A 22,403-nucleotide genomic window follows, 5' to 3' on the forward strand; every position below is an offset into this window, starting at 1 on the left:
ACAGGAAACAACGGTGAGCTCAGTGACCACAGACCCGAGCTGCCTGAATAGTCCTGGTTTCACTTAACCCCACCCGTCTGGTTCTCTAAGTAGCTTAAAATAAGCATCAGTGGTTCCCTGCAAGAAGTGCATTGAGAGAAGGGTTGAAAAAACACCGCAAGGTCGCATTGAAGCAGCATATTTCAGCCGACAAGGGAACAAAATCAAACAAAAATAGGTTTCATTTTAGTCGGCGTTGATGACAGACGGAGAAGCTCTCATAGCAAGACTTAAAGGAGTATATTCAGCTGTCGTAACAGGAGAGATCCTTATAATAACAATGCAGAAGGTTAATGTTTGTCAGGGGATGACAGCAAAGAAAAGGTTTGTTACCAAGGAACGTGGCGGAGTTACACATACATTTGTCTGTCTGTCTGTTAGCAACATTACTCAAACACAGACCAACGGATTTCGATGAAATTTTCAGGGAAGGTCAGAAATGACACAACGAAAAATTGATTAGATTTTGGCAGTGATGCAGCTCATAGTCTGGATCTATGGATTTGTTCAAGATTTCTTTATCATTGTGAGATAGCAGCGCGGTGTCACTGTAACCATGACAACAAGTGAACACTACATCAGTTGCCTGTTGACGATCACGACTGAGATCCTATTAAAAACGTGAACTTATCTGTCAGAAATACTCCAAGGAACAATTGATGTAATTGTGCCTGCCGTCCGCTACATATTTAGATTCAGTATCCGTATAGAGGAGGTCCTTGGTTTATTAATTTTGAGATCTGAATATTTGGATTCCCACCACTGTATCACGCAGACCAACCAACCCTGACGTCACGCTTCACTTCGCCTGCGTTAGTAAACAGTAGACAAAAGCCGAAGACGGAGGTATCCATGCTAACGCTATGCTAATGCTCTTGGACTCTGAAGAAAGATGAAACTTCTCAAAAAAGAGCATTCTTCACCCCTCCTAACACTCAGCGGCCTACGAGGATGGGCATTCTCGAGACGAGCTGGATATTCGTCAGTAATTGGGACTGAATATCCGAAGTCCAGAAATTGCTATTTGGACCAGCCCTAGTTTCATCGTTACGTAGGAACGGGCGGGTCCTTGGGTTACGACGTGCGATGTTTCATCATTACATCAGAACTGGTTACGTGGAACTAGTTGGCGAGCGGAGCGGATGAGTATGTCGTCACGCAGTGCTATAAGACGGCTTTGTTTAAATTCTCCGGTTGTACACCACCTTGGATTGTGCTATATTCACTAACTTTTTGACCATTATGACTCCCAAGCGTAAATCACTCTTCTGATGGCAGAACTTCGAAGAAAAGGAAAGCCATCTCCATGGAAGAGAAATTAGATATAAAAAAAAAACGCTCAAGTTGTGAAAACATATTCTGTTATCTTCTTGTAAAATGATTCATAAATGTATGAAAGTCATTGATATTCATGACTTTTATGAAGAACTGATCGATATGTGTGCACGCAACGGCTTTGTTCACATTGTCACCGGAGTTCCGACTTACGGCGAAAATCGACTTGCATTGATCTGTGAGACTGGAACCCTGATGTAAGTGGAGGACCCCCTGTATAACGTACACATGAATAACACGCATGTGCTCAGCGCAAGGTCATTTTGTTATTCTATGCTGCCGTAATTTCTGATCATCAATAACTAATAAACAAATGCTGCATTTCTGACAATGCCATATGGAATGGACAGCGTTGGAGGAGTACTGCGCTCTCTGAGTGCTCTTCTTGTTTATTTTGATTTAGGTTTAACATGACACACAAATGAACCACAAGAATCAACACAGGAAGCAGCGTGTTAACTGGTTGAACACATGTCAACTTTATTTAAATACTTACAGCCTCACCTACAGTGTACAGTTAGAAAACTCCTCCAAAGACAGGAAAGATACTGGTCAAATTTACAGAGTGAGAAAATAAACTTAAAACAAATATACAAAACAACAAAAAGCCGTAAAGGAAAGGACAAACTTTCACGCTGGCACTCAGCCTCCCGCCAGGCTTTTCAAAGGCTGGCCAGGAGGGAGCAAATAGGGAATTCTTTGTTAGTCTCAATCTTCACACACAGAAACCAAAAGAAGCCTCTCTCCTCTCCTCTCCGTTACAGACCGCCTTCATCCCACTGAGGTGAGTGGTATTCACATATCCTGACATACAAAATTACTCAGTTCAAAAATGACAAAGTGAGGAAGCATATTTACCCGAGTATAAAAAATAAATTAAAATGATCAACATTTTTAACACGAGACGGTCGACGACGATCCTGAGAGCTGTTGTACAATCTTAACCTCCTGGAAGTGGGGGGGGAAAGAAGTTCTGCAACTTCCACTGCTGTGACGTCCACATTTACAGATTCTCAAACACACCTGACGATGAAACCGCCGCCGAGTCCCACTAAACGGAAACAACCGCTCCTCCACTTCAACTCGTACAAACTGAATCCACAGCAACAGAACATTTCTACTTAAAATGTGAGCCTGAAACTGAAAAATATTTAGTTGAGTGCATTTTAATGACATGGTTCTCTCTGTCAGCAGAGGGCGCCCCTGCACAGCTCAATACTTGATGTGAATTTTAGGTCCGTGGGTCATTTCTGATTGTCACAGTGCCACCTAACGCTTGAGCGAAAAGCTTGAAAATTGATGCAGCAGGGCGGCGAATTGTCCTGTTCCTCCAACCTGCTCTCAGAAATCTGCAGTCTCATCCAGTAGGATTCCTTTCCATTCTTAACAAAGCGGTTAATAATATCAAAAAAAAATTAAAAGCAATGATTTACACGATGGCTTTAAAGTCCTCCGGTTAATCAGAGCTCAATTCTGATCGTGAAAAATCAAACCAGGTTCGATTTTTTTGGCTGCAGATGCGGCAGACCTTGCGACAAACGCTTCAGAAAATCAGCTCCGTCTGCTCTTTATCTTTTCCACCTTAAAGTTGCAGAAATCTCCACTTTTGCACAGCGATAAAACAAAATGTTCACTTGAAAGTCTTTTCTCTTCATAGTAACAAGACTACTGAAGGCAAAACGTGTAGAATGGGGGAAAAAAGGGTGTAGTGGTTACAGAGGAACAGCAAAGTCACCTGTTCTGGTAAATACCTGAAAGGAATCTGTATGGGAACAGCAGGAGGAGCTACAGATGTTAAAAATATCAATACAAGCCTCAGAGAACATAAGCTGACAGTGCAAAGAAGAAGTAGAAAAATAAATACTAAAAAAAAACCAGATCAGGCAGAATATAGATTTATATTCAGATATTTGAAACAGTTTCTGCAGAAAACGTGATGTAAACAGAAACTAAATGTGTGATTTCGCTGGAGAACGGGTCGTAAAGGGAAAACAGAGACAGAGAAGGCAGTGATGTGTTTACATGTTTGTTTGCGATGTGCTAATTTCAGTGCGATTTCACCACAGAAACACCACAAATGTGTTAAGAAGAAATCTATCTTTTCATTTATCGCACCGCCGACTGCAACTGCCCAAAAACACGTAGTACGAGCACGTCAAACGGTGCAAAGATGAGAAGACTGACAAAAAAATAAAGAGAAACCGAAGAGAAAAGAGACTGAAACAAGATGTGAAGCTAAAATGTGCATTCCATATAAACGCGTATCGTCGCTGTCTGGATAATTGTTTTCACCAAGCACTGAGATGAAGAGAATACATCTATTTATACACCAATAAGTCTGTTTAAAATAGAGATCTCACTTTAAACCCTCCCCATTACCCCAAAGTCTCTTATAGAATCTGCATCTGCAACACTGTGGGAAAGTGTGTGTGTTTTGTTCACGAAGGTTCGTCCTAACCAGTCTTACAGGCAGGCGCCGCCGTGCGCTTTTCCGTTTTTCACTGATCTGTTCAGCGTCCAAAACGTATTAAAACGGCCCAAAACCAAAGCAGGTCCTGGGCTTCAGGGCTCCAGGACGAGTGTCACTGGCAGAAAGGCGACGCTGTGGGGTCGAAGCCTTTGAAAACGTCCTTCAGGGAGGCGTTGTCCTGCTCCGCGGCCGCCTGCTCCGACTGCGCCGGGCTGCTTCCTCCGAAGGGGCTGCTCGTCCCGCCAGGTTTGGCCGCCTGCTTCACCACGCCGAACAGGGAGGACACCGGCAGGTTGTGGACCCCCGCAGGCCCCTGATCTCCGGCGGCTCCGGGAGCGCCCAGACCTCCAGCTGTGGCCCCCCCGGCTGCAGCCGCTCCTCCCTGTGCCGTGGAGTTAGGCGAGGGTGCAGGCTTAGGTCGGGGCCTGTTGTAGCTGTTGTATCGATCGGTTCCTTGCTCGCCACTTTTCTCTGGTTCCGGCTGGTCCAACGCGGACTTCCGAACGAACAGGGGCTCCTTGGACTTGGGCTTGCTGGTCGTGGGCTCGCTGGGTTTGGACTCTGTGCTGGCGGCTGAGTTGGGGGAGTTGTTGGAGCCGCTGCCGGCATTAGGGCTGCCAGGTTTGTTAGTCCGAGGGTCATAGAGGCTGATGCCGCTCAGCACGCTGGCTCCCCCTGGTGCCCCGGGACCCACACTGCGCCCTGAACCACCAGAGGAGAGCAGTCGAGGGTCGTAGGGGGCGATGCCAGGCGGAGAGGAGCCAGAAGCTGCTGCTGGAGATGTGGAAGGAAGAGGAGGAGGTAAAGGTTCTGAGGGCTGCTTCAGTGCTGACTTCTGTGGCTGGAGACGGGGATCTTTACGGGACATGCGGGGGTCGACAGGCTTTTCTGAAGGTGCAGGAGGCATGGAGGGAGGCTGACTCAGCAGCGACAAAGGTGCAGCAGGAGTGGATAGGTGAGGAGGGGAAGGCGTCTGCGATGAGCCGGAGTTGACGGTTTTGAGGATGCGGGACAGGAGCTCAAAGTCTGGGATGGTCGAGGTGGAGGAGGAGGCAGCGGGAGGGTCCAAGGAGGGAGGAGGCTGGATGGGAGGAGGCTGTGAGTGAGGGAGTGACGTCTGGAGCGACTGCTGAGTTCGACGAGAGTCCAGAGAGGACACGGGGGGAATGCCTGGAGGGAGGGGAAGGAGGTCCTGCTTGGGGATGGGGAGTGGGAGGAGGTCTTCAGGTGACCAGGTGATGGTTTTAGCGAAGGCCGGCATGTGGAGAACGATGTCCTTCTTGATGTGGCTGAACTGCTGCAGCTGGGAGCGCGGGTCTCTCAGAGCCATGCCCATGAGGGGGTCCAGAGGAATCGGCACCGGTTTGTCCCGTAGAACCCGCTCCGTCTCCTCCTCATCTGCTGCTGGGGTTGTAAGAGGCGGGGGCTTGTAGACCAGAGGAGGTTCAGGTTTAGGAGCAGAAGATGAGTGGGAGGTTGCTCCTGCTGAGGCGGCGGCTAGCCTGGCTAACCTGGGGTCTGCAGGCGGTCCGGAGGAAGACGGAGCGGCCAAATGGTCGGATATTTGAGTCGACTCAGCAGCACGTGCCAGACGGGGGTCCCGGATCAAGCGAGGGTCTGCTGGACGAGCCGGGGGGACGGCAGGAGAAGACTTTTGGAGCCGAGGGTCACTTGGAAGGCTGTCCGGCTTTTGAGGAGTTTGAGTCTTATGACGGAGCGTCTTCAAGATGGAAGTTACACTACCTCCACCATCCTCATCCTCACTGGAGTACCAGTTCCCTGAGTCACCTGTGGAGAGAACACATGTAACATTACAGTCAGTGTGAAGGAATCTGTCATATCTGAGAGTTATACTGACTGTCAGAATGTTGGAAAGTCAAATCTTCATGTACATATACAAAGACAGTAACAGAACAATGACACGATTTTTAATTATTTCACAGTGAAATATCAATAATTACAGATATTTATATACATTAACAGGTGACTTTCACCCTTCAGAGACGCAGCTGGTCTAGCAAAAACGTTGGCAAGTAAAGACAGGAGCGTGTAAAGGGAGAAAAAGTTTGTGTTATGATCAACAGAATGGCAGTAAGTTGTACAGAGAATTGTGATATTGGGCGTTTTCACATTGCACCGTGTACTAGTGGGGACGACCAAATGAAAACAGCTGTTTTAACCCTCGTGTCGTCCTGCGGGTCAAAATTGACCTGTTTTAAAGTTTGAAAATGTGGAAAAAAAATATTTTCACAGTGAAATTTCTGATATCCACATTTTCAACAATACTGGGAAATTTTTGAAAATTTTTTGGTGGAAAAAAGAAATGTTAGAAATGTTTCTTAAGAACATTCACATAAAAATCACCCAAAATCCAGCGAAATTTGTTGGATTTTGGTTGATTTTTATGTGAATGTTCTTAAAGAAAATATTAGAAGTTTTACTGATGTATATGTAATCACTCTAGATATTTTTTAGGATTTTTTTGGAAGATTTTTCTCATTTTTTGAAAATATTTACAAAAAATTTCTTACCACATTTTGGGGATTTTTTTAAAATAAAACTTTGAAGGGAAACTTTTAAGGAATTATTGGAATTTTCTTCCTGAAGGTTTTGCAAATTTTCAGAAATTTGGCGAATTTTTTTGCTGAATTTTTTTGGATTTTTTTCAGACAAGGAAACAATATTTTTGGTGCCTGTAAATGAAGACAACAGGAGGGTTAAACCACATTGGCTGATTAACTGTGGTCCTTGTAAACGTTTCTTACCATCACCAGGGATAGAAAAAACTTTTGCCAGTCATATTTAATCAACAAAAGCCAATTAGCAGAAGTCTAAACATATCATGTATATAAAAGCTGTTCTACTACATAAATGTGTTGATACAAATCTATAGTTTACAATAGAGACTGTAAATTAAGTAAGATTTGTTTGAAAAGGACATTTTTAGGACACAAGACACAATTCATAATTTCAAACTACATTTTCACACAGAGGTGCAGATATTTTTCGTCTACCTTCAGTGTCTTTCGTCTTTTCTGCTCCTCCCTCGGCCATCCTGCGAGCTCGCTCCTCTTCCTCCTGCTGCTTCTGTTGGATCCTCATGAAGAGAACACGTTGGGCTGGAGGCAGAAAGTCAGGAACAGAAATCCCTCCCTGACCGGCCGAGGCTCCGTTAGCTGAACCTTCTTGGCCACCCGACTGATTTCCAAACTTCCCTGTTCCTGATCTCTCGTCCATTCCAGAAAACCCCTGGTAGTTGTCGCCTGACAGGGAGAAGTGAACGTCCTCATTAGTTCAACAACAAATTTTTCTGTCATCAACTAAAAAACATGCACACTGCTCAGTTGCTGGAATGCTTTGAATTCACTCTCACCTTCTTGCACCACTCCCTCCATCTTCATGCCCTCCTGCTGATTGTAGAAGTTATTGAAGAAGTTTCCACTCTGAGGAGGACCTGGAGGCAGAGCACCTCCATGTGGAGGACCTTCACCAGGCGCAAAGCCTCCCATCATGGGTGGTCCGCCAGGACCCATGTTGGGTGGAGGGCCCATGTTCTGCATGTCAGGGGACATCATGCCTGGAGGGGCAGGGAAGCGGGCTGGCAGGGCACCAGGGGGTCCTTGGGGTCCAGGTGGTGTGGACTGACCCTGGTTCCCACTGGGGGTCTGGCTTCTGGTTCAAAGCGAAAGATGTGTTAGGATTTACAGGAAAGACCTCCGAGTGAGAATAAAGAGCAAAGTGACAAACAGTTACACCATCGTTACGAAGTTTGATGTCACATAGAAATGTCCTTATTTTAGAAAGAAAAGCATTTTTTTTCAGTGAAGATAACATGAAATCCAGTCTAGATATTGTTGATGTGGTAAATGACTATTCTCATTGGAAACAATGAACAAATGTACACCACCGTTCAAAAGTTTGGGGTCACCCAGACAACTTCACGTCTTCCATGAAAACTCACACTTTTATCCATGTGCTAACATAACTGCACAAGGGTTTTCTAATCATCAATTAGCCTTTGAACACCATTAGCTAACACAGTGTAGCATTAGAACACAGGAGTTATGGTTGCTGGAAATGTTCCTCTGTACCCCTATGGAGATATTCCATTAAAAATCAGACGTTTCCAGCTAGAATACTCATTTACCACATTAACAATGCCTAGACTATAGTGCTGATTCATTTAATGTTATCTTCATTGAAAAAAAAACAACGATTCTCTTTCAAAAGATAAGGACATTTCTAAGTGAACCCAAACGAAGCAGCCTAACAAATGTTCAGAGCCATCTTTCTGGCCTATATGTGGAAGTATTCAGGTCTAGCATTCTCATCTACAACTTAGATTTAACTTAATCTCACTCTACATAAGATCACTGCCTGTATTTTCTACAAACGGGAATAAAAAAAGTGTTCTTTAATTCCTAATGCGAGTTTTCTGATATCGTACCTAACTGCCAGTTTCTGAGCCAGCTGTCCCGTCGGCTGAACTTTAATCTCAAACAATGAGGGGATCTTCTTCCCCATGCCTCCTCCTCCTCCTCCTCCACCAGGAGGTGGAGGACCCATGTGGGGAGGAGGGACATTGGGATTTGGGGGACCACCTGGGAAGGGAGTTCCATCAGGACCATGGACAGGCGGAACAGCACAGGGGTTCGGCCCAGGCATAGGCCCAGGTCCCGGTGGTCCTTTGCCAGGAATTGGCCCCTGATTCGGTCCAGGAAGACCCCCAAAGTCACTAGGAGGAGGCCCTCCGAAATCCCCAGCCCCTGTGTTGGCGTCTACAGGAACAGGCCGAGGAGGGGTGGGGAGAAGGCCAACTCCAGGAGGCGGTTTAGGGAGAGGGTTGATGCCCTGCTTCTTCAGCTCCTCCACCTCCTTCTCATCCTCAGCTCCAGCCTCTGCATCCTCTGCCAACATCTGGAAAACAAGGTCACAGATAAACACATTAAGTGAATCTGAACTGTGGAAAAGCAAATACAGCTGGCAATTTGTAGACATTCAAAAGTGTGCAAGACATTTAAATACCTTGAGCATATAAATCTCTTTGAAATATACACTAGTGCAGAACTTCTTAAAATCTCCAGAGTTTACTGAAAATCAGAGTTGGAGGACCTCACCTTGTTGAGCAGCTCCTGAGTGTCATCATTGAGGTCTTCGTGGGAGAACATACACTCGTCACCGTTGACACATTTCCCCGTGGTGTGGAACAGCTTACAGGGGAATTCACGTAACACGAGAGTCAAGGAGGAACGCTGACAAAAGGACCAATTATAACCTGTTAACTACATAACTTCATACTGCTGAATATTGTCAGAGATAACTTTACAGGACAAAGTGTCACTCATCAATAATCCCAGAATTATTTTGGTGTAAATTTTTCAAACAAGGCTGGTATCATGACCCCAGCAAGTTCCTTAAAGTGTATATTTATGGATAGACGCCTAGCTCCTATTAAAAATACAGTCTTTGGTCGACATTTCACCAACATTTTTTCGCCAGTTTTTTGTATTTTTAACCGAAAAAAATGTCGCAAATTATTGAAAATTAACCAAAAAATGTTTTGAAACGTCTTCAAAATGACTCCAAATATGTAAAAAAGAAGATAAAGATTGTACAAATTAACTGAAAATCTGTGTAAAATGAATCAGTAGTTTCAAAAACATCTTAAAACTCATCTAAAATGAGCCACAATTGTAAAAAATTACACTAATGAATAACTATCTGGTCTTTAAAAATGGAATAAAAGTGCAGAATGTTCAATCCAGGCTGGCATAGTGTCTGAATAAAGCTCCTGTACGTGGATATAGATGAATGGATCCACGTTTCTACTAAAATACAGTCTTTGGTGGAGTGAGAAAGAGACTCAGCAGTAAAGGATATCATGCATGTAAGGACAGTGGTCAGCTCGGGCGCAGAATCCAGTGATGTAGAACTTGCAAAGCTCCTTCTTCTTTGGCAGCTCGATGTCGTGGCTGAAGTTGCAGTGGTCCCCCTGGTGGTTGAAGAAGGATAGAATGAAATCTGTGTCTGAGATGTGCAAACTGACAATCTGTAGACCAGGGAGGCTAAAATAAATAACAGTATGTGAATAGCATTCCTCTGTTTTGCTGCTGTTTGTCTGTAGTCAAATCTTAGCTTGAACTAATTCATAATCTGTATCTCTCGCTGTAGTTTACTGGAGCTAAACTTGAAAATTTTCATTGAGAATTGTCAACATTTAATCACTTATTGGAGTAGATAGTGTGCCGATTTAACACTGAGTGCAGATGGGCTCAAAATCTAGCCTTTTAGAGGAATCTATGTCGTATTTTAAGTATCAAATTCTGAAAACCTTTGTGACAACATAATTTTAAACATCCTGTTAATGTCTTTTCAATAAGGGCAATTTAGAAAAGCTGCTGAAATGTATGTATGTAATGTGAGAGCAATAAAAAAATCAACTGATGAACAAACGAGCAGAAAGCAAACTTGTACCTTAACAAATGTAAAAGTCACAGACAGCAAACATTTGTTCCTACCCAGGTGCATCTGCCCTCGATGTAGTACTTGCAGATGGCCTTTCCTTTCTTGTCCTGGTGCTTTTCATTCTGGTTCCTCCTCCCCATTCCATCACCAAGACCATCCTGAATGACACAAACACAACCAGCAAACACACATGAGCACTAACCGGCTTTGGACTGTCCAATTTGTTTTCTGTGTGAGGCTAATTTGACAGTAATTTTACCCCGTTGTCCAGGTCTCCGTTGTTGTCGTCGTCGTTCCCCATGTCACCTCTTCCTCTCCCTCTGTTTCGACCCTTTCCCCCTCTGATCATACCCCGTCCTCCTTTACCTCGGCCTCGCCCGCGGCCTCCTTTACCTCCTGGTGCAGAAACAAACACAGTAAATTATTTTAGCATTTTATATCGCTATCACAGCTGAAAGACAGTTTCATTTACAGACATTTCATCCAGAAAGACAAACCTCTGCCTCTGTCTTTGGACTTCTTGTACTGATTGAGCTCCTTTGAGTAGTCGTCGTAGTCGTCATCCCCCATGTTGTCGTAGTCGTCCTCCCCGTACTGTAAGAACGGTCAATTAATCAGCGCCACTGATCTGACAAGATGCAACTCTGGCATGAGATTAGAATGAAGTTTAACTGAATAAAAATAAAGATTTGTGCAGGTGGTGTCAAGACTTCATTTAAGGTCATTATTTCATACTTAGTTTCATTTATTCTAGGAAACAAGACCACAACGATAGCACTAACTGATGAAAACACATGAATTTATTTAGATTATTATTCCCTATAATAGGACAATAATTCTTCTCCTTATGTAGCCCACCAAAGGGGTTTAATTTGTCAAATTACCTACCACTACTACAGATGTTGCGTGTTTATCTATCCCAGAATAAACAGTTTTTTCAAACGCAGCAACAAAGGAAATTACTGCTTCAAAGGTTATTTGTTTACTGGAATGTTTCCATGTGAAATATACACAAAAACAGATTTGTTTTCTCGACTTTGGCCAAAGCAAACGGACGCTGAGCTTTGTTTGGGGTTCTAAACCTCACCTCCATGTCGTCTCCGTAGCCGTCTCCATCGTCGTTGTCTCCTCCCATCTTTCCTCCCCCACCTCGGCCTCCTCTTCCTCTGCCTCCTCCTCTTCCTCGCCTCCCTCCCCTCATTCCTCCACGGCCTCGCTGGCTCTTCATGCGACCCCTGACCCCTGCAGAAGCACGGAATCAAAGGGATGAATGAAAGGAGAGTGATCTACGGAGGCAGGTCAGTCATTTATCTGCTGAGTTTGGATGGATAGGAGGACTTCTGGCAAATTAGCTCCATTGTCTCAACACGACCGTGTGAATGAAACTGTTGTAAGTGAAACAGCAGGCACATAATGATGAACACATTATTTGAAGATTCTCCTTAGTTTGCCTTTTTAACCCTCCTGTTGTCCTCATTTACAGCACCGAAAAATATTGTTCCCTTGTCCGAAAAAAAATAAAAAGTTCAGCAAAAAATTCCCCATATTTATAAAAATATGCAAAATCTTCAGGAAGAAAATTCCTTCAGTTTTATTTAAGAAAACAATCCCCAAATTTGGCAAGAAATAAAAATTTCATTAAAAAGGAAAAATTGTAAATATTTTCAAAAAAATAAATAAAACTCTTTCAAAAAAATACTAAAAATATCTTAAGTGATTCCAAATATATCAGTAAAAGTTCTAATATTTTCTTTAAGAATATTTGGAAAAAATTCGACCAGAATCCAGCGAATTTCATTGGATTTTGGTTGATTTTTTACCCAAATGTTCTTTAAAAAAACACTGCACATTCCTTAAAAGCTTTCCTTAAAAGTTTTTTTAATCCCCAAATTTGGCAAAATTTAAAAATCAGAATAAAAATTGTAAATATTTTAAAAAAATGAATAAAAATCTTCCAAAAATATCCTAAAAATATCTAAAGCGATTCTATATATATATATATACACACGTGGACAAAATTGTTGGTACCCCTCAGTTAAAGAAGGAAAAACCCACAATTCTCACTGAAATCACTTGAAACTCACAAAAGTAACAATAAATAAAAATTTATTGAAAATTAAATAATCAAAATCAGCCATCACTTTTGAATTGTTGATTAACATAATTATTTAAAAAAACAAACTAATGAAATAGGGCTGGACAAAAATGATGGTACCCATAACTTAATATTTTGTTGCACAACCTTTTGAGGCAATCACTGCAATTAAACGATTTCTGTATTTGTCAATGAGCGTTCTGCAGCTGTCAACAGGTATTTTGGCCCACTCCTCATGAGCAAACAGCTCCAGTTGTCTCAGGTTTGATGGGTGTCTTCTCCAAATGGCATGTTTCAGCTCCTTCCACATATGTTCAATGGGATTCAGATCTGGGCTCATAGAAGGCCACTTTAGAATAGTCCAACGCTTTTCTCTCAGCCATTCTTGGGTGTTTTTGGCTGTGTGTTTTGGATCGTTGTCCTGTTGGAAGACCCATGACCTGCGACTGAGACCAAGCTTTCTGACACTAGGCAGCACATTTCTCTCCAGAATGCCTTGATAGTCTTCAGATTTCATCGTACCTTGCACACTTTCAAGACACCCTGTGCCAGATGCAGCAAAGCAGCCCCAAAACATTACTGAGCCTCCTCCATGTTTCACCATAGGGACAGTGTTCTTTTCTTCGTATGCTTGGTTTTTGAGTCTATGAACATAGAGTTGATGTGCCTTACCAAAAAGCTCCAGTTTGGTCTCATCTGTCCAAAGGACATTCTCCCAGAAGCTTTGTGGCTTGTCAACATGCATTTTTGCAAATTCCAGTCTGGCTTTTTTATGAGTTTTTTTCAGCAGTGGTGTCCTCCTTGGTCGTCTCCCATGAAGTCCACTTTGGCTCAAACAACGACGAATGGTGCGATCTGACACTGATGTACCTTGGCCTTGGAGTTCACCTTTAATTTCTTTGGAGGTTGCTCTGGGCTCTTTGGATACAATTCCAACGATCCGTCTCTTCAATTTGTCATCAATTTTCCTCTTGCGGCCACGTCCAGGGAGGTTGGCTACTGTCCCGTGGGTCTTGAACTTCTGAATAATATGAGCCACTGTTGTCACAGGAACTTCAAGCTGTTTAGAGATGGTCTTATAGCCTTTACCTTTAAGATGTTTGTCTATAATTTTTTTCGGATGTCCTGGGACAATTCTCTCCTTCGCTTTCTGTTGTCCATGTTCAGTGTGGTACACACCTTTTCACCAAACAGCAGGGTGACTACTTGTCTCCCTTTAAATAGGCAGACTGACTGATTATGAGTTTGGAAACACCTGTGATGTCAATTAAATGACACACCTGAGTTAATCATGTCACTCTGGTCAAATAGTTTTCAATCTTTTATAGAGGTACCATCATTTTTGTCCAGGCCTGTTTCATTAGTTTGTTTTTTTAAATAATTATGTTAATCAACAATTCAAAAGTAATGGCTGTTTTTGATTATTTAATTTTCAATAAATTTTTATTTATTGTTACTTTTGTGAGTTTCAAGTGATTTCAGTGAGAATTGTGGGTTTTTCCTTCTTTAACTGAGGGGTACCAACAATTTTGTCCACGTGTGTATCAATCAGTGTAAGTTCTAATATTTTCTTCAAGAACATTTAGGTAAAGAAAAAAAATCAACCAAAATTCAACAAATTTTGTTGGATTTTGGTTGATTATTTTCCTCGAATGTTCTTAAAGAAACATTTTTTAAACATTTCTTTATTCCACCAAAAAATGTTGAAAATTTTCCCCAAAAATGTTGAAAATGTGGACATTTTCACTGTAAATTTATTTATTTTTTTCCCACATTTTCAAACTTTAAACAGGTCAATTTGACCTGCAGGACGACTCGAGGGTTAAAATATAACAATCAGTCATCTTCACAACCTTTTCTCATTTAAAAATATAAATACCTTGGGACCACTGCCTCTGAAAACTTGCATCTTTACACACTGACCAAACAATCTCGATTCGGTTTTATCGAGTCTGTCAGACCTCTATCACAGAGGAAAACTCACTGAACCATATAGAGAGATGGTCCAGTCGCCTAATTAGTGAATGACAGTCTTGTCCAGCCTCTCTGGACACTAAACAGGTACAGAGGACGGCTTTATCAATCCTTAATAATGAAGTTAATTTCAGTTTCTTCCTGCTGGATGGAGGTTTATAATCCCAAGTTGCAGGACTTGTTTCCCAGCTCAATAAGAAGTAATGACATTTACACTTTATTTTATTTATCTGGTTTTTATCCCAGAGATTGTGTTTTGTTTTTGTCTTATCTTTTTACCTATCCTTGCTGCTATGTTGATGAATACTGGAACACTGAGCACCTTTTGTTTTGCTTGTCTTGCCATTCGATGAAGTACCTGCCTGTCAGGTTCAATGTCTGTTTTGTACCAGAATGTCAAATGCACTCATCTACCCACGAGTATAAATAAAGAGACCTTGGATAATCAATTCTGCCATCTGATACACTGTATTTGAGGAACTTCAAGAAGAATATGTGGCATATTTTTTCATTCTCAGTCGCTTTAACTAACCTCGCCCGCCGCGGCCGCCTCCCTCCTTGGCTTTGCGATACTGGTTCAGCTCCTTGGTGAAGTCGTCGTAGTCTTCGTCCCCCACGTCCTCGTCCTCCTCTCCCTCGTAGTTGTCCTCGTCGTAGTCGTCGTAGCCTCCGTAGCTCTGTTTGTCCATCTTCATGTAGCCCTTCTTTGAGCCGCCGTAGCCCCCATGAGACTACAGGCACATCAAATGTTAATAAACAAGGATAAGTTAGCTTCACAGAACATAAAACTGTCAAAGTTTATTGCACATGTGGGGAATGTTTGCTCTTGAGACTTACAGACGGGGGGTACTGGGGGCTGTATTCTCTGTATTTCCTCTTCTCACTGGGACTGTAGTCAGAGTCGTCACTGTAGTCTGAGTGGTCGTCATCTGAGGACGCATGACGCTAGACGAGAAACCACCAAGCGTAAGACAAAGAAAGACAACACACTGCACTGCAAAAACTCAAAATATTACCAAGTCCATTTGTCTTATTTCTAGTCAAAATGTCTCATCCCACTTGATTTAAGATAAATTCACATAAGTGACATTTCAGCAGATGGAGGGACTTGTTTGCATCTTAAATATCTCGTTAAGTCAAACAATCTTGAAATTATCTTGTTTTGAGTTGAATTTTACATGAAAACTCAAAATAAGTTTAATTCTCGTGTCGTCCTGTAGGTCAAATCGACCCATTTTAAAGTCTGAAAATGTGTGAAAAAAAAAATCACAGTACAACTCCTGATGTCCACATTTTCAACATTTTTGGGAAATCTTTGAAGATTTTTTGGTGGAAAAAAAGAAATGCTAAAAATGTTTCTTAAGAACATTCACCCAAAAAAAAAAAAATCAACCAAAATCCAGCGAATTGCACTGGAATTTGGTTGATTTTTATGTGAATGTTCTTAGAGAAAATTTCAGACGATTTACTGATATATATATTTTTAGGATTTTTTTTTTGGAAGATTTTTATTCATTTTTTGAAAATATAAGAATTTTCTTGTCAAATTTGGGGGATTTTTTCAGACAAGGAAACAGTATTTTTTGGTGCTCATATGTCTCAAATTAGGAGGCTACATGAAAGCAAAAATCTATTTCTGAGTGAAAAACGACTAATATTTTAGCATATCTGACATATTTTAAGACACCTATGTTTGACAATCTGGTAAAATGTAGCTTAAAATAAATTTTCCCAGCTAATTTTAAGATCTCAATATTCTAAATATCATATCTTATTTCCAGAAATCTTACCAAGCCATTTTTCACTTGTTCTATTGGCAGATGTTTTCCCATATTTCAAGGTAAAAGTTCCTTGAAATAAGTTTTTTTTTTCTTGTTTTGAGAGGGGCATTTTCTCCAGTGTGGTACTTAATTTTTAGATGCCGACAATTCTTCTTACTTTGTGTTTGGATTTGCGTTTCTTCTTGGACCTCCTCTTTTCCCGTTCCCGCTCCCTCTCTTTCTTCCGCTTCCTCTTGCGACGGTGGGCTCTCTCCTCGTCCGAGTCGCTGCTGGCGTGGCGTTCCCGACTTCGCCGAGGCCTCTCCACCGCCCCGTCTCCTCCCGCCTCACCTCCTCCTCCTGCTTCATCACCCCCATCTCCTCCTCCTCCTGCCACTGCTGCAGACGCACCTCCACCCATCTCCTCGGCCTCGACGTCTCCCCCGTCGTCTTCCAGCTCACCCTCCTCCAGCTCTCCATCTTCTGGCCTGTATTTGGAAACAAAGCAAACGGAGGAAAGTTACATATCTCATCTTCTCGTTTGTTTTGGCTCGGTCGGCTGGCCATCTCACCAACCTTTAAAAATTATTTAAAAAATAAAAAAAATAAGGGGAAAAAAAGCACAAAAATGACTTATTTACTTCTTTATACACACCTGCAGATAAATCAGATGAAAAACAAGTACAGAGGTTTGGTAAAGTTGACAACCATCTAAGTTCAGACATTAAGTCTAGATTTAAAGGATGAATGATTTACAAAGCATTGCTGCCAATTTAAATGTTTTTATTTTGTGATCAAACGGGGGTTTTTAGATTCAAAACTAGGAGGTGGACTTTTGACTGAAACGCACATTTGAGGTTGAAATTTTTTTAAAAATAATGTCAGACGACTTTTTGCAGTTAGTAACAAGTTGTGGCATGGAGAATCGTTTAAGTCGGCTTATTCTTTATATTAAACAGCTCCGAGGGGACTATCTTCCGTATTCTGGGTGAAAACCTGACACACCGTCAGACGGAACAAAGGTTAGTTTGATTAGCTGTTTACTCTGATTGGGGATTTGTAAATAAAAGATTATGTTTTTGGTGCGTCTGTGTCTCTACTAGCTGCAATGGCACAACTTTTTAATTTCTCATGGGCGCTTTTTATGTTTAAACAGTGAGTCAAAAGCTTCCACACATGCCTCACTACATTATATATTAATCTCCTCAAACACTCCACATGAAAAACACCTAAAATGCTCAGAGGAATCAAGCAAAACTGAATAAGCCACGTGAAGACTAAACTAAAAATGCTGAACACAACTGAAACCACGCACATTGAATAGGATATATCGTCTTGCTAATAGAAAAACAACTAAATCAGAACACAAATATGAACAACACTGCTCTATAAATATGTTACATCTTCATGCATCCATATCTACAGCTAAACAAGCTGCCACAGGATAACAACTCAACAAAGGCGCTTTGAAAACACACAAATTCGTGGAATCAAGAGGAATTTTCTACATTCTCTACATATCTATTCAACACAGTCAAGAAGAACGTAACACTGATCAGCTTGGACTTAACCTTGATGCTAACCTCTGTGCTACTTTTGTAAAAATGCAGCCTAACTGGTTTAAATCAATGCAAGCCGTGATCTGCAGGGCATCCACACACATTTACATCATCAAACTGCCTAAATGCCAAAGGCTGAGGGGATCACCACATGCAGCGTTACTGTAGTCAACTGCTCAGGCTGAACAATAACAATCATAACGTCCTTCTACTGTAAGAGGAGCTACTTTTATCCACAACCAGCTACTGAGCATACATTATCTTGCCATAGTTAGATCATGTGGTATGATTTAAGGCATAGGCTATCAACAGAGAGAGCAAAGTTTAACAACAACAAATAGACCCAAGTATAAATCACTCCCATTTTGAGAAAATATGTGCCAGCTCTCAGAGAAAGGCTAACACCCGAGTAGCATTTGCAGCAGGCTGGGAGTGATGCCTGAGGCCAGGACGATGAGAACAGGATTCCACTTATTCACACAGCTGCCATACAGTTTTGGTCCTATGAAAAGCACACGGTGAACTGTGTACACTGTGAACGTAGCAGGTGGTGGGTTAGTCGATCTGCTTTGAAGCAAAATGTCAGCTGCACCGAAGGCTTCCACCGCACCACATCCTCAGCATACCCGCTTCCTCGGGGCGGGGGGAGCTAAATAATCAGCCCTAATTAATCTCTGCCTTGCAAACAGAGTTCATCTGCAGAAAGTTCGGAAACAGAGCCACAACTCTGCACAACTTTGTGTTTTCGGAAAGAAGAAAACCAACTCGGTACGATCACTATGTTTGAAAGCTGCATCGGAGTTTTATCCAAGGTTGTGACTGCTATCAATACTAAGATTATGATTAGGAAATAAGTTATCTGGATAATTTTGTTGAGCAAAGCCAAGAGAAGTTAAGTTTTCATCAGGAGTGGTTCCAGATTTGACAGTATTTTGGGTTTTATATAGCAAAGTTATCCAGATGACCGAGGAAAGCCCGTCTTTTTTTTTTTTGGAACATGTCGTGGTATACGGCTTAAAGTTACTCCCCAAACAAAATCCACTTATCTGCTGTTTGTTATAGCACACAATCCAAAACAAACAACAAAATCTATCTTTATATTTGATCTGACACTGGAACATGAGCTCCAGTGAAACTCTAAACTTGTCATGCTCTTACTGAAAGTTCTACTTTTATCACTTTTGCTCAACAAAGTTGAGCAAAGTAGCTCCAAATAAAAGAATAAATGCAGATTATGCTGTGTTATCTGGCAATACGGCCTCTAAATAGATACTCTGTATCAGATACTTAGAAGTAGGGTACATTTTCCAATTTCAAACTGAATCAATCATGACGTAAAAAAAGTCTTGAAGAACCAAAAAGAGGATTACTGTGACCATGAATCTGTCCACATCTTCAACACCTTCTACAGTCAGGCAGGTTCTTTCTCCTGCACCAGCCATCAGCTTTGAATCCAAACACCACAAACTCAGGGGTAACATGTCCACAGCCAACTCACCCCTCTTTTTTTCCCTACTACTGGCATGTGCTATGTGCTGGCACTTTAATCAAAACCTGCCAGATTCAGGCACATAGACCCGTGAATCTGTCATGTAGCGGTGGAGGGCTCTGTATCACAGCTCAGGGATTTGGCTGTATTATGGAGGCAGGTTGCCGTGAATGGGGGGGTGGCTGGGATTCACTGTGGCCTGAAGCTCGTGGCCTCTCCAGCCTGCTGGGATACGACACACACATCACCTGCTGCCAACAATATGCCACTTTGGAGCAAAACTTGAAATGCAAACAAACTCCATCCAGACAACTTTATGCTCGGCTCGAGATATTTTACCAAGTCAGATAAGCACAAACTTCAAGAGTTACTATAGCTCATGTCTATTAACGCACATTTACACTGAGCAGACCTGTGGAGAGGAAAAACTGTTATTTACTCAGTGATTTCTTGATTAGACCCTACAAAAGCTTCAATGACAAGTGAGCACGTTAAAGTCCAAGCCTGAGCAGTATGTCACCAAAAAGTTTTTATCTATGAACACTGCACCAAACTGCAAAATCTCTCAACACACCTGACTAGAAGACAGCTGAGAAGTTCTCAAAGTTTAACAGAGCACATGATCATTCTGTCCATTAAGGATGATTGAATCAAAGGATTTACCATGCACTATGGTACATTATTAGCTCAGTGGATGAGTCCATAACTTAATCCTATAAGCAAAGGGCCATGATTAAAATGGGGAATACTTACTGTGATAGGTTCTCTTCACATTTTGCATTCAAAACCATTGAAAAACGTTTCCCTAACCCTTTTTGGGGGACTCTAGTGGGGTTTGTGGGACTTGAAAGTGGGGCCAACTGGGTACAGCAAATTTTGCCAACTGGGGACTGTGGAAAGGGGGAACTTTGTGTTTGACTTGAAACACTTCTGGGATGCTTTGCAGACGTTTTACACATTTTTGGGGGGGGACTTTTGTGGATGTTTTGGGACGAGTCAGTGTGGGCACGACTGTGAATAAAAGTGACATGTTAGATAAATATTCATGACCAACATGCTGTACGTTTATATATCTAGCTACGTTTACCGAATAGATAAGCCGAAACTATTTCAAATTTTTAAAAAACAACCAATTTTAAGACTACTAACCTTCAAGTCTTGAGAGGGAGAGCTCCCAGGTGTCTAAGGGTATTCGGGAGCTACATTAAGCTTTCTTACGAGAGTTATTTACAACTAGAAAAACGACGACTCAAGTACAATTTTAATTGCGTAGAGCTAATGGAGCGACAAGTTGCTTCGCACCGCCAACTGGACGATTACAGTTGAATGGGTTTTGGTTAAATTAAAAACGCATATTAGTCAAACAACCTTAGAAGTTGTTTTACGTCGTTACTTAACGTTATATTAATTAAGCGATGCGGAGACTGGAAACGTCGACGAATTGCAAATTACATTCAACGAAACCGCTAGCCATTAGCCATCATTAGCTTAGCTTCTCTCTCGCTCTCTGCCAATGGCATTAGTCGCTAATGTTAGCAAACAAGCTAATGTTGCTAAGTTAGCCTGAAAAAACAGGCCCACCTTTAGCAAAAGACAATCGCTTGGATTGTTTTTTTCCACTTGCGACATTTCAGCAACGGTCACCACACACACACACCCACAAAATTAACTGAATTAATTAGTTAACTGTTCTGAAGAAACGATGGGAAAGTAGTTAACCGATAAATTGTCGTCGTTGAAATTGGCAAAGTATGGCAGTTAAAGTATAATTGATCAGCTGTTTCGACCTCATCTTTTTTTCTTCGGAAAAGTTGCTTGAGTCGATTGATCGTTGATTGTGACAACGTAATAAAAACACAGGGAATAACGTTATCCCAGGTGCTATTTGGCCTCCCAGTTGGCGTTGTCGTGTCAACATGGCGTTCTTTACCTCTGTACTTGTTTTCCAGAAAAGGCGAGTTTAATCCCTCTGACAGAAAAAAAGAAAAAGAAACCCCGGGCTTTTTGTGTAAAAGCACAGGACAAATAAATAATTTCATTTAAATATGATTGTAGAATTACTCGACCTTTCGTCAGTCAGGAGACTGTTGTGTTCGTGGTTGGTAGTTGGGGAGTTTGGATGGACAGTCATGCTTTCCACAGCCATTTCCTCTAGCTACATTGAGGTGCAAAAAAATTACCACTCGACACTGAAACCTACTGGCTTATGCGTCACTTCACTAGGATCTACTTGTTTTTGATTTTAGGAAGAGATTCAGTTCATAGTAGACAATTCTCCACTACAGTTGTAAGAGAAATTTGATGAAATTGAGTCCTGACGTTCTCCGTCCTACTGTAGCGATGTGAAATGACGACTGGTGAGCCTAAAATGGCCGACTGTCTTCTCCAAACAGAAAAAGGGCGGGCTTTACCGAGGATGACGTACGCTCCTCACGGAAATAACCGAGTAGCGCACTGAGAGGGTAAATACGTCCCCGAGGTTGACTCGCAGGCGCACTTTCAAACCAAACATCGATAACAAAGTAATGAACTAATTACAGATAATTAATGATATTTTTAAAAGTGAAATCCACCTGTGTAATCCAGGACTCACCCTCAGAGAGTGTTTATAATGCTAAAATAAGAGGGCAGTTGTTTACAAAAAATAGTAAATAAAATAAAATTGTACTATTTGGTGTGTGGTGGTGTTTATCATTAAAAAAAAAACTTAGACAGAAAATTCAACAACCAATGATTTTATCAGGCTCCACATTGAGATAGTAACCAGACTACCCTGCTAATATCTGCAAAGCTGAAATACAATATCTACAACTTCCCTGCATTGCATCAACCGTAAAATTCAGTCCCTCAGTAACAATACAAACATCTCTCACTTAAAATCCTAACTACAATAATTTTTTTTAAGGGCCAAATATGAAAATATGAAAAAAGTGTAGGTACAGTGTCTTGACCTCGTTTTACACACACACACACACACACACACACACATACACACACACACACACACACACACACACACACACACACACACACACACACACACACACACACACACACACACACACACACATATATATATATGAAAGTCAGATAAAAAAAACAAGGGGGCTGATGATACATTAGACTCAGCAGAATTAACTTGCACCGCTCATTTAGCTCTCTGTCCTACATGAATTATTGGAAGGGAACATAACTAATCCTTATAAAGAAATAGTTG

At 41.7% G+C, this 22,403-nt stretch overlaps 1 protein-coding gene across 4 annotated transcripts; it reads right to left on the reverse strand.

The window, feature by feature from the left end:
- Window positions 1–1,829: 1,829 nt before the first annotated feature.
- zc3h4 (zinc finger CCCH-type containing 4) lies at window positions 1,830–21,578 on the reverse strand. 4 transcript variants are annotated; one of them, XM_022198068.2, is made up of 14 exons: window positions 21,253–21,578; window positions 16,317–16,626; window positions 15,216–15,323; window positions 14,911–15,109; window positions 11,397–11,551; window positions 10,807–10,903; window positions 10,569–10,705; window positions 10,363–10,467; window positions 9,725–9,836; window positions 8,962–9,071; window positions 8,292–8,761; window positions 7,218–7,516; window positions 6,859–7,107; window positions 1,830–5,632 (listed from the first exon to the last, which is right to left on the reverse strand). In XM_022198068.2, exons 1-14 carry the CDS (start codon window positions 21,330–21,332, stop codon window positions 3,957–3,959), a joined length of 4,107 nt encoding a protein of 1,368 aa, XP_022053760.1. In that variant the 5' UTR covers window positions 21,333–21,578; the 3' UTR covers window positions 1,830–3,956. The 4 variants fall into 4 exon arrangements, with proteins under 4 accessions (XP_022053760.1, XP_022053762.1, XP_022053758.1 ...); XM_022198070.2 differs by lacking the exon at window positions 21,253–21,578 and adding an exon at window positions 20,336–21,133; XM_022198066.2 differs by lacking the exon at window positions 21,253–21,578 and adding an exon at window positions 19,940–20,295.
- Between the last annotated feature and the right edge of the window lie 825 nt (window positions 21,579–22,403).

This window comes from Acanthochromis polyacanthus, chromosome 13 (genome assembly GCF_021347895.1).
Source record: "Acanthochromis polyacanthus isolate Apoly-LR-REF ecotype Palm Island chromosome 13, KAUST_Apoly_ChrSc, whole genome shotgun sequence".
Classification (NCBI taxonomy): domain Eukaryota; kingdom Metazoa; phylum Chordata; class Actinopteri; family Pomacentridae; genus Acanthochromis; species Acanthochromis polyacanthus.